General features: G+C 25.8%; 5 protein-coding genes across 5 annotated transcripts; 3 read left to right on the top strand and 2 right to left on the bottom strand.

The window, feature by feature from the left end:
- Positions 1 to 41: 41 nt before the first annotated feature.
- Positions 42 to 1,477, top strand: LOC117213763 (lethal(2)neighbour of Tid protein). Its single transcript, XM_033459392.1, has one exon. The coding sequence runs from the start codon at positions 143 to 145 to the stop codon at positions 1,451 to 1,453; it is 1,311 nt and encodes a 436-aa protein (XP_033315283.1). The 5' UTR covers positions 42 to 142; the 3' UTR covers positions 1,454 to 1,477.
- A 332-nt stretch (positions 1,478 to 1,809) lies between these two features.
- Positions 1,810 to 4,027, top strand: LOC117213633 (zinc finger protein 277). The gene is made up of 8 exons (XM_033459132.1): positions 1,810 to 2,206; positions 2,297 to 2,519; positions 2,607 to 2,784; positions 2,859 to 3,061; positions 3,127 to 3,289; positions 3,370 to 3,582; positions 3,657 to 3,799; positions 3,879 to 4,027. Exons 1-8 carry the CDS (start codon positions 2,194 to 2,196, stop codon positions 3,997 to 3,999), a joined length of 1,257 nt encoding a protein of 418 aa, XP_033315023.1. The 5' UTR covers positions 1,810 to 2,193; the 3' UTR covers positions 4,000 to 4,027.
- Positions 4,028 to 4,036: 9 nt separating this feature from the next.
- On the top strand, positions 4,037 to 6,861 carry LOC117213632 (probable inactive peptidyl-prolyl cis-trans isomerase-like 6). Its single transcript, XM_033459131.1, has 10 exons — positions 4,037 to 4,652; positions 4,736 to 4,924; positions 5,023 to 5,085; positions 5,160 to 5,316; positions 5,419 to 5,608; positions 5,687 to 5,837; positions 5,919 to 6,108; positions 6,215 to 6,405; positions 6,489 to 6,634; positions 6,706 to 6,861. Exons 1-10 carry the CDS (start codon positions 4,425 to 4,427, stop codon positions 6,824 to 6,826), a joined length of 1,626 nt encoding a protein of 541 aa, XP_033315022.1. The 5' UTR covers positions 4,037 to 4,424; the 3' UTR covers positions 6,827 to 6,861.
- On the bottom strand, positions 6,776 to 11,603 carry LOC117213631 (DNA repair endonuclease XPF). Its single transcript, XM_033459130.1, has 19 exons — positions 11,489 to 11,603; positions 11,288 to 11,404; positions 11,088 to 11,220; positions 10,828 to 11,005; positions 10,554 to 10,733; positions 10,295 to 10,475; positions 10,066 to 10,218; positions 9,873 to 9,986; positions 9,640 to 9,788; positions 9,413 to 9,567; positions 9,092 to 9,323; positions 8,832 to 9,003; positions 8,594 to 8,761; positions 8,372 to 8,509; positions 8,084 to 8,302; positions 7,841 to 8,014; positions 7,611 to 7,751; positions 7,305 to 7,496; positions 6,776 to 7,209 (listed from the first exon to the last, which is right to left on the bottom strand). The coding sequence occupies exons 4-19, from the start codon at positions 10,893 to 10,895 to the stop codon at positions 7,048 to 7,050; spliced, it is 2,598 nt and encodes an 865-aa protein (XP_033315021.1). The 5' UTR covers positions 10,896 to 11,005; positions 11,088 to 11,220; positions 11,288 to 11,404; positions 11,489 to 11,603; the 3' UTR covers positions 6,776 to 7,047.
- LOC117213672 (UPF0669 protein v1g209471-like) lies at positions 10,934 to 12,230 on the bottom strand. The gene is made up of 5 exons (XM_033459214.1): positions 12,195 to 12,230; positions 11,489 to 11,613; positions 11,288 to 11,404; positions 11,088 to 11,220; positions 10,934 to 11,005 (listed from the first exon to the last, which is right to left on the bottom strand). Exons 1-5 carry the CDS (start codon positions 12,228 to 12,230, stop codon positions 10,934 to 10,936), a joined length of 483 nt encoding a protein of 160 aa, XP_033315105.1.
- Positions 12,231 to 12,553: the final 323 nt, after the last annotated feature.

The raw sequence follows: 12,553 nt of genomic DNA, 5'->3' as shown, positions 1-12,553 counted from the left end.
TCTGATTGGCTCTAACATCCTCTGACTCACATTTAACATTACGCTTTGTGATTGGTTGATACGAATTCATAAAAAGATAAAAAAAATTCGCATACAGAGAAGCGAACTTAAAAGAACACGTGTGCTATTTACTTGTAACAATATGGCGCCGCGCAGAGAATTTCGATCTAACCTCAATTCGACAAAAGTATCGAAAAAAAATACCAAGAATTGGTATGAAAATTACTTAGAATGGGGAAAATTAAGTTCCTTATTCACAGATCCCAGAAAATTGTTTTTAATTGGAAAACTGTTTATCATTTTGGAAATCATTCTGAACATATTGATTATCGAAAGGATACCATATACAGAAATCGACTGGAAAGCATATATGCAAGAAGTCGAGGGCTTTTTGAATGGAACGTTGGATTACTCGAAATTGAAAGGTGACACTGGACCATTAGTCTACCCTGCAGGATTTGTTTATATATTTTCTATATTGTACTTCATCACGGAACATGGAACAAAGATAAAAATAGCACAGTATTTCTTTGCAGTTCTTTATATTGTGCTACTCATATTAGTTTTTCGAATTTATACGAAAACTAAGAAAGTTCCTCCGTATGTTTTGATCATTATGTGTTGTACATCTTATAGAGTTCATTCTATATTTACCTTAAGACTTTTTAATGATCCAGTTGCAATGGTGTTGTTATTTGCTAGTCTGAATGCATTTCTAGATGACCAATGGTATTTAGGCAGTATTTTTTATAGTATGGCTGTGTCTGTAAAAATGAATATTTTGCTATTTGCACCAGCACTTCTCATAGCTTACATATGTAATTTAGGAATATTCAAGACAATAATACACTTACTTATATGTGCCTTAATTCAGTTAGTATTAGGTCTTCCTTTTTTACTTAATAATCCATTTGCATATATAAAAGGTGCTTTTAATCTTGGAAGGATTTTTGAGTTTAAATGGACAGTAAATTGGAGGTTTCTACCAGAACATATTTTTGTCCATTCATATTTTCATGTATCATTGTTAATGTTGCATATATTAACTTTAATTTACTGTGCATCAACATGGATAAAATATATGAAGTCGTATGCAAAATTAAAGTATATGGAAAAAAGCTTGCAACCTCAACTAAAAAAGAAAGAGAAAGTAGATATGTCTACGATGAGTCAATTATTTATTTTTCCAATGTTTGCTGCAAATTTTATTGGTGTGACTTTTAGTAGATCATTGCATTATCAATTTTACATATGGTATTATCATACATTGCCCTATATTGCATGGTGTACAGACTATAAGACTGTAATAAAATTAACAATTTTGGGCATAATAGAATTATGCTGGAACACTTATCCAAGCACCGTGTTTAGCAGCATTTCATTACATATATGTCATTTGATGTTGTTATTTGGTTTTATGAAATATAAATCTAAAACTGAGAAAGGAAAATAAATAATAAATGATTTTTGTATAATATATATGTCTACTTTTCCTTTTTTACCTTCCTGTGTATTCATCTCATTTTGGATTTGATTAGATATATCAGTTTGTAAGAAATACCCATATCCATAACATTTAAAGAATTATTTTTGTTTTTGTTTTTTTGGTAAAAATATGACTAATATTATATTTTAAATAAAATTAAATTCTCGTACAAAATATACAAATATTGTAATTGTTAATTTCAAAAATATAAATATACATATCTATAAGTAAAAATACTAAAAACATGACTTAATAGTTATACTTCTTTATACTTGACACATTATTAAAATTAATCATAAATATTCAGATTTCTACAGTCAAAGCATTTATCTCGCAGTACTTTGTTGTTTATTTTGTATTTAAATGTTACATTGAAAAAGAACATTCTAATTTTATCCAATAGAAACTTCTCATTTTGACTGAACAACAGAAACATGAGTTCTTTGACAGGGCAAAGTACTGTTCAGTAACAAATAGTAATATTCCTCCATACCTTTGTATGTACAATTAATTTATCAGGATATTAAATTTATCTACAAACTTTAAAGAAATATAAATCATATTCTTACTTTCATGGATATGTGTCATGTATCATATATTATATAAAATAAATAATATTTAACCTATTGTATGAAAGAAATTTCTGAAATAAATTTAAATCTTATAAATTATATATTGATTTAAAAGATATTAAAAGTAGAACAGCTATGAATTCGACAGGTATATATTTTATATATTTACATCTTACTTAATTTTATAAATATTTTGCAAATTTTGGAGTAGTATATATTGTATAATATTATGTTGTAGAAAAATATAAAGATTTGTTACCTATAAACAGTGTTTATAATGAAGATGATACTGTATTTAAATCTCAATTTGTTGGACTTGATGATAAACCTTACAATACAAAATGTGTTTTGTGCGACGAAAAATTCGTTCTTCCAGAAAATGAAAAAGAATTGTTGTCTCATTTATTTGAAAAACATCGTCTTGTAATAGGAGATGTTTGGAATATTGCTAGTTTAAAAAGGTTTACTATTGATTTATTTGAAATAATATATTTTATTGTCATTAAAAATTAAATATTCATAAAATAAAAAATTGGTATTGTTTTTAGCTATATACATTATTGGAGTGTGAAATTTAAGGAAGAGCCTTTAACTAAATTCTGTACAACAATGTTAATGGATTGCACCCCTGATGGAGAACCAAGTAAAAACGAAAAATATTATCTACTTTCTGATTGTATTTCAGAAGATAAAACTTTAAGACATGAAATACATCAAGCTAAACTGGTACATTATTAGTCTATAAAACTTTTATATGCATACATAAAATATTACAACATATGAGTTTTCATTGTTTTAAGGAATGGGTTTTATCAGAACAAGCAAGAGAAAGGAAAGATACAAACTTTAATCGTGGTTGCATGTTTTGTAGAACAGAATTTTCAGGTTTACGTATTACGTATATAAAGCACTTAGCCCAAAAACATAATTTATACCTTGGGAAACCAGATAATTTGGTATTCATAGATGAATTTTTAGATAAAATTCAAACAGCTATTGAAAAGTGAGATATACAAACATATATTAATTAAATAGATATTGCTTTGATATCAAATATTTTTCTTTCAGTTTGATATGCATATATTGTGAAAAATTGTTTAAAGATCGTACAGCTTTAAAGGAACATATGCGTAAGAAGTTACACAAAAGGATAAATCCAAATAATAAAGAGTATGATAAATTTTATATAAATAATTACTTGGAACCTGGAAAATCATGGAGACATAAACAGGTATTTTGATAAATCCTTTAATAACAGTTTTGTTCATAAAAGATGTAAATACATAAATGCATAATTTTCTCTGTATCTAGAATACTCACACTGAAAATGATGTGGTAGGAGATCAAAGCAGTGAAAATGAGGATGAAGATACTTGGTCAGATTGGAATGATGAAGGCATTGGAATATCTTGTTTGTTCTGTACTTACAGTGATAAGCATTTCCATCATATTCTTACACATATGAAAGCAGAACATGATTTTGATTTTAAAATTGCATCAAAAGATTTAACATTTTATCAAAAAGTAAGATTAAACAAATAAGATTAAATTAAATAAGGTGTAAAAATTTAAATTGTTAAATTATTATTTTAAAACAGGTAAAAGTAGTTAATTATGTCAGAAGACAAATTCATTTAAAACAATGTGTCTTTTGTGAAATGAAAGTGGATACTGTTTTGGAACACATGAAGGAAGAAAATCATTTTAAGATACCTTCACAAAAAGTGTGGGATCAACCAGAGTTAGTACTTTACATAATATGAAATCATAATTTATTAGATTAATTAAAATTTTTACACATTAATAACACAAAATTTCAGGTATTATTTTCCTATGAATGAAAATGAATCCTTTTTATATAATTTGGATACAAGTAGTACTAGTGATGAAGAAAGTGATATTGAAAATGCTACAGAGACAATGTATGAAACACTTAAATAATAAAGACTTTCTGAAAAATATAAAAAGATATATTTTATTATTCACATTAGGATGAATTTGATAGTAATGTTAGTTGAGTATATGAATATTTTATATCTTTTTGTAATAAATCATATTTTTTTTTCAAACACGACAATAAATGGATTGATTTTATAAATAATAATTACAAGTATACAGTCGCAAATGATAAAATAAACTTCTCTCACTAGGTTCAAATGTAGTCTTCATTTTTTCTCGCTAATCTTGTACAACTTCAGTTGGGAAATGTTGTTGTAGCAATCTATTTTCATTGTAATGACACAGTGGCCACAACAGAACTTAAATTACAAATTAGATTTATTCATTATTTATATACCTTTATCACTTAGGTTCAATTACTATGTTAAATAACTTACTCAAGGAAAATTAAAATTAACTTTGCAATTATGCAAAATAAAGTCAAAAGAGGATTATCTGACAAATTTTATTTAAACTCTTGTAGAAATGATTGCATTCAAATTAAAGTAATAGGTATTATAAATACTATTGCTTTTCAGAAGGCACGATTATATGCAGAGAAATTATATCAACATTTGGCATTTAAGTTTTGCATGCCACAAATTATAGAAATGTTCCAAATGGAGTGGCATGAATACATACTTAAAATGAAAAGAGTAATAAACTGCCATTAGTCCACTTGTGAAAGTACGTTATAATATTAGTATATCAATTATAAATTATAATTATATCTTTCTAGCAAATTGGAGGTGAAATGTGGTCATTAACACAAACTGTTGCTATTTTTATAAATAATAAATTCCTTGGTAATGATATACAATTCTTGCACTATATAAGTCAAGATTATATTTTTAGCTTACCTGTTGGTGTAGAATATTATGAAGATCTTGCTGCAGAACATTGCAAAAAATTTATGGAAAAATCTAAGGTAAATTATTCTTTGTTGTATAAATGATTTTATTTCTTTTTGTATATAGTAATCTAATAATATAAATTGTGCACTAATATGACATTGTTAAACTTTAGAGAAAATATGTTTATTTCACATTTTCTATAGATGATACACCTATTGGTTCATTCGTGTTTATGGTAAGAATTTGCACATAATTTAAAAAGCATAACAATCTTACAAAACTTTTATATTAAATGTTATATTAATTTAGCTATATTCTGATTTGTTGCCATTAACTTGTCAATATTTTTTAAATCTTTGCACTGGATATGATGAAGTAAAAGAATGTTACAAAGATGCTTATTATATAAATACATGTTTGCATCGTATAGTTAAAGATGGATGGCTCCAATGTGGAGGTATAGGAGGTATAATTCAATGTTATATCAATTAGTCTTTGGTTTAGTACTTTGAGTATTTTTCAAGTATTACCTACTGTCAGCTTTATTCTAAATATTTGCTTCTTGTAGGATTTGAACCATTTCAATCGGATAAAAATAATGCTGCTGATGTTACAATACCTGATGAATCTTATTGTGTTCCTCATGATCGTCGAGGAGTTCTTTCAATGACAAATGATGGCAAACATTGTAATGGATCACAATTTGTTGTATGTTTAAAACCAAATCCTTGGATGAATCATTTTTATGTTGCTTTTGGGTGAGTTAAATGTATTAATCTTAAGTATTTTTATATGATTAAAGCAGAATAAAATAAACATTTAAAACTTGTACAAAGACAACTTATAGATGGTGCTAAAACTTTAAAAATATTAGAAGATATTTCAACATATTATGAACATCCACTTAAAAAAATTGTAATTTCACAATGTGGAGAATATAGCTTTAATAATGAACTTAAGTTGGAGGCAGAATCAAAGATCTTCCTTGTTTGTATAATTGAAACCAGTTATATTTATAAATATATTTATATTGTATTGTACACTAATTTCCTATTGCCCTTATTTCAGAAACATCAACCACCAGCAAGTATAGAAGGAGAAGATGTAAGAATCACTGATACTGCATTTGATTTTTACTCTATTACACCATGGCTTGATAATATTGTGGATAGTATAGACATTCGCGATACTGAATCGCTTTTGTTGGCTAAACGGTATTTAAATGGTCTCTATTGTCTTTCAAGTGACTATGAACCAGGTGTTTAAAGATAAAGAGTTCTATGGAGTACTAGTATTACTATATATACATATGTATTTCCTTTGTAAACATAAATACTCAGTAGAAATTGTATGATTTTTTATAGGAATGGATATGCGTTTTTATGAAAAAATTCATCTAATTGGTATGGCAGAATATAATACGATAACTGCTAAACTTCACGATTTATTGTTGAATTTTCAACCAGATATAATGACTGAACAAGAAAAAATGAGATTTATCTCAGAAGTTTCTAAAATTATTTTAGCATACATTTTTCATCATGAGCATAATGAAGTAAGTTAAATGTTAAAATTTCAGTTTACTAATTACAACTTAATATTTGTAAATCTCATATCATATATACATAATTTATATAGTTTTGTCTACAACATATTTCATTTAATACTCATGCAACAATACATAAAATATTAGAAATTGCACATGAAATAGTATTAAAAACTATTAAAAAGGCTGCAAAGAAATCTATAATTTCTCGGGAATGTGGAACTGCGAAAATTGCAAAGTATGCCATTTAACTTTTTATTGAAGAAGAAATATCTTTTATGGAATTATTTTTATATTTTATAATTACAGGATATTTGAACTAAAACATGTCAATAATATATTAGTCTCGGAAGGTTGTATGTCACTAATAGAAGAAATATTAAATAAAGCTATATTGTGTTTATTAAAAACTGTTGAAATGCAAGAATAATAAAAATGTAATGAAGAAAATTATAATTTTGATAGATAAAAATGCCTCACTTTTTATTATTTTTTTTTTTTTGAAATTTATACACACACAACTCTTTTCATATCACGCAAGTTACAATACAGTATCCACAAATCTTAAATTTTATTTAAACATAACATAAAAATAATGTAAACAACCAGCATTTTAGAAAACAACATATTAAAAATAAAGTATTTAAAATATTACTGTTTGATTTTAGTAAACAGTTTTTTTCCTCGACCTTTGGATGCAAGTTTTTTACTATTTGTGCTTGATTTTTCTTCAGCTGAAGAAAGTTTTTCATGAAATGCACTATATAACATTTCTGCTTCGGTTTTATTTTCAATCATTTCAATAAGTTCTTCCTAAAAGGAAAATAGCATTATTCAAATGTACTATTCTTTATATTATTCGAAAATCCAATACCTTATCTTAACAAAATTTAAATTACAGCACTTACCTTTGTAAGTTTATTAAGATGATCTAGTGATTGTCCTTTACCTAATATTAAATGTAAATTTTTGGAAGTAACCCCAGGTAATTTTGAAACAAAATCTTGAATACGAGGATTATATTTCTCTGCTAATATTTCTTTGTTTTCTTCAATTCCAACTTGCGCAACTTTCTCTGCATTTGGTTGATCTTTTCCTTGCTATAAATTTATATATGATAAATTAGTAATATGAATGGTATCAATTTAGCATACTACTATTTCTATGTATTTTGAGTCTATAAACTCTTATAAATTATAATTTTATTTTATTACCTTCAGTTCTTCAAATAATTGTGCTGTTGCATGAGGTCCAGGTGACCATACAAGTTTCAAACGAGGAAAATGTAAAGTTAAAAGTTGAAGTTTTGAAGTGATAAACATATTTTGAACATCCTTGCTAGCATAATAATATCCCTATAATTAAGAATTTTGCCTTTTAATGAATTTAAAAATTTAAGTAACTGCTAGTAATTTTGCAGTATATATAAAACATATATATGTACTTGAAAACAGAATGGTTTATTTGGATCAAATTCTATTAGAAGCATTGGTTTGCTGTAATGTCTTGTCATAGCAATAGCTTGATTGTATAATCTCCCACTATTTAAAGAACCAATTAAATCAGAAATACTCTTCCTTTCAACGCAAATATCTGGTGATAAAATGTAATCTCCCACCTATAAACATAATTATAATATAAATACCTTTTGCCTTTAAATCATTTAAAATTTTTAATTCCTTTATACCTGTAATGTTATAGGTTCAACTTTCATGCCTCGTGTATAAAGTATAGCAGGTAGTTCACTTCTGAATTCTCTCATGTCAACTATGACAGTATTAGGAATTTCAGATATTTTCGATAAACCACCTTTACGTGTACTCAATTCACCATCTGCATTCGATTGTATTGCAAGATTTAAACAATCTTCAGATTTTCCGTCTTGGTCTTCAGGAATAACCATTGTCTGACATAAAAATATACTTTGTTATAATTCATATATATGTAAAGATTCATTTGAAATACAATAACATACAGTTTTAGCATTAATCAATAGATGAAATGCTTCTTTTTCTCGTCTTAAAGATGTAAGGTATTCTTGTTCTTCCACTGAGCTCTCATAGATTAAGAAATATACTTTTAAATCTATCGATGGATTATTATTTTGATAAACCTATATAAAAAATATATCTACTTGAGTTATAATGATACTTCATTAATAAATTAGAAAAAGTTGTTTTATTAATTTCACACATACTTCAATTTGTCGTACAGCAGACATGTCCGCTACGTACATAATGATATTATTTGGTGTATGTTCTGTTAAAGCGCGTTGCAATGCCATTGGATCACCGTGTTTTTTCAAACACTGTATCAAAACAATAGGTGTGTTTGTATTTATGTTAGTTAAATCCAGATCAGCAATCTACAAAAATAGTTCATATAGAATTCTTTTAATTTCATACATTACACAGTACAATAGATTCTAGTTTTACTTGTGAGCAATCTTCAAATAAAGTCTGTTGTTTGTTATCTTCAGCTGTTGAATCAGATTGATTTTCTTCTTTGACTTTTTGAGATAATGTTAATACATAAGCATCTTGTTCTTCCTCTGTACTATGTTCATTATTTTCTGCAGATGTAGATTTTTCTTCTGCATTCTTTCCACTATTGAAGTAAATGAAGCAATAAAATGTATATCTTAAGTATATATATGCTTTTAAATAAAAGATTATATTTTTAATTTGTTACATACGTTGTTTTTGTTATTTCTTTATGAGAAAGTTTCTTTACTGCTTCATACAGTAAATATTTATTGGCACCCATAGTTAAATAATTTCTTAACTGATAACAAATATTTCGATCATGTACCAAAATAAGAACCTTTTCAGGATTTTTGTTATTTTTGTTCTTTTTATTGTCATTCTCAATTTCAAGTAATACTTCCGTTAATGCTGTCCATTTTGGAGTAGCTTCAGGTTTTATTTCTATATAAAAATGATATGTACATTATCAAATTACGAAACCAATAAGGTAAATTATTTTTTAAAATAGAAATCTGTGCAAACAAGCTTACCATTTTTTTCGTTATAAATCCTGTCTTTCGCATTTTTAAATAAAGCATCTACAGAATCTGACATTAACCAGCCACTATTTTTTACAGCATATTCCATTGTGCGTAAGCGATTTAACATAGCATAAAACGATACACAATCTTCATATGTTGAACATCTAAATTGTAAATTTTTATATTTTTCTGTAGGAAATAAATTTTATTTATTTCATTGCTTTTTGAATACTTACGCGAGAAGATCACGTAACATTTTTAAATCAGATAATAATTGTTTAGAAGTAGAACTAAGTTGATGCCACATAGGATCTAATTGTGATTGTAATTGTTTATGAAACTTTTTAGCTATTGCATTTTCAACAGTTAAATCATCTAAATCCAACTGTAAAAAAGTAAAAAGAAAAAAAGAGATAGACGGATTTTAGCTTTTATATAATCTAATAAATTATTAAGACTTCATACGTACATATTTATTAAGCCTTTTTAGTTCTTTTATTATATAATTCATTATATCAAGTAAAGAAGTTTGAATGTTTAACATTTTTGGTGTAATTTTTATGTGTAATTCGATAACATCTGGCTAAAAAAATTGTTTAATGAACTTTTTACGCTAAAATTCGTGATATATCTTAATATTAATAACTATATAATATTATTACCTTATTTTTTTCTAAACTATTATTTACAAGTGTATGAAAACGCGGCCATAAAAACAATTTTTTAACAAATAATGCTTTCATTACTCGTTCTACTTGCATAAATCCAACAGTAAATGCCAATGCCGAATTAGTGAAAGCTTTAATAAAACCAGTCTACAAAAAATTTATTAAATTAAGAATAATACTTTATATTATGTAACAGGGACTCATATCCTTTCTAAATACCTACTTTATTGTGTTGCCTATATAAACGAAGAGCGAATGCTTCTTGATATGAATTTAATATATTATGTGCTCTGTATACAAGAATTCCAGTAATTAAATTTAATGGAACTCTTTTTTTTATGAAATCTACTATAAGAATTCGACCTGACATAAATAGCACACCACCTTCCAAATACAGTCCTTCTCTATAATTATTAAAAAATAACAAAGTGAAAATATTAAACGGGATTTTTGGTTCAAAAAGTTGCTATTGTGATGCAAACCTTTCATCAGAGGTATATTCGGAAGATACAATACGGGGTAATTGATTGAGTCCTTGACTTTTTAAAAAATCAATAAAATATTGTTCATCGTGATTTGTAGTCCCTAAAACTATAACTAAATTTCCAGGATCTATGTATGCTCTTAATATATTTGCAAATACAGTTTCTAAGCCAAGTCCTCTAAAAAGTTATAATATAAATAAGTCAGAATCAACTGAGAAACAAAATAAATGAAATATATTTTATATAATACAGAAGTAAATACAATAATTACTTTGCCATAATAACCAAACCATCTTCATGGAGTATTTCCAAAAATATTTGATTCTCGTACTCCAACATGATTAATTAAGGAAACTCATGCAATGTATTACAACACATCAAAATAATATATGAAAAAGAAAATCTAACAAATACCAGATAATGGATGATGAGATTGATGGCTTTTGTTCCTAAAATAATAATACTTATAATTACTTATATGAAATATGCATGTATTATGCACTTTAGATATTTCTGTATTTTAATATATACCTCATTATGAATATCTAAATTTCTTTTAAATGATATGTTTTCTGTATCTGTTGTTTCATACACTAAAAGAATATATTTACTACTTTCATGTGATGGATGTCCATATATTCCTATACTAACTGGTCTTTTAAAGCTGAAAAAAGATATATTTACTACAATTTATATATTTATTTGTTTATACAAAATTATATTTAATATACCTATCAGGAATAACAATAACATCATCCCCACATGTAGCAGATTGAAGACAATACTGATCTGGTTCGTATGTCGGTTTTGTTACTATTTGCGAAGCATATAAATCTGTATCTCCAACCCTATGAAATATATATATATATGTAAAAACAACATATGTATGTAAATTAATAATTAATATAACATTATCTTAATAACTTACTTACTCAGATATTAACACTATTCTAACAAAACCATCGTAAGCTAAATTATAATATTTGTATGAACCTCCTGCAACTTCATCAGTTACATAATGTAATAATTTATCTGTAGATGCTAACACATAGGATATCTGTGAAAATAAGTTCTATTATTTTAGGTTTGTACAATAATCCAAGAATTTCAAATCATAAGTATATAAAAAATGTCTTTACCAAAACAAGAAATATAAATATATTCTTCATAGTATAATGAATGTTAACATGTTCAACATGCAATAATCATAAATTTGTTGCTATAATCCTTAAAAATCTCACTATAATAACAATATTACCCAATTAACCTTCTTTGCACGCAATTCATATGTAAAGTGTTTCTGGTAAAGTTAAAATGGAACATTAATTAATAAAACTGTAACTATTATGTTATCGATTAAAGCTAATATATCTTATGAATATTTAATAAATATATAAAATTTGTATTAAAAAGTTATATTCTTACAATAAAATATTTTGCACCAATCTTTCGAGCTATGTACGTTTGTGTTCAAAAAAAATATTTGAGGTTAACATGTTTAAATTAAAAGTAACAATTCATCCTATATATTATTTCTTGCAGGAATAACATGTAGGATCTTTGTAAATAAATTACAGAATGTTGAAATTATAACAATTATAAAAAGTTCATTTATATTATATATGGTTTATTTTATACGTAGTATGTATTTTGATTCAAATTTGATAAACGCATTATTTGAATAAAGTTTGGCAGATGTCGCATTAAATATATTTATACATTATACATGTACATACACATATATAAATTAATAACATAATAAATTAAGGCTTAAATAACAAGATATGTACTTACGTATGCCAATAATTATATTGTATGGCATATAATCATATTGCAAACGTTAAGAATAATAAAAGCAAATAAGTGGTTACAAGATATATATATTTATATACATATTATACATTAACAAAACTGATGAAGACCGTGATAGGTAATAATTAGAAAACTTCTGACTACTTTTAAAATAAATATTTAAAATACAGTGTAATTTAATTGTG

This window comes from Bombus bifarius, unplaced genomic scaffold (genome assembly GCF_011952205.1).
Source record: "Bombus bifarius isolate JDL3187 unplaced genomic scaffold, Bbif_JDL3187 scf7180000009125, whole genome shotgun sequence".
Classification (NCBI taxonomy): domain Eukaryota; kingdom Metazoa; phylum Arthropoda; class Insecta; order Hymenoptera; family Apidae; genus Bombus; species Bombus bifarius.
This window is presented reverse-complemented; position numbering and strand designations above follow the sequence as displayed.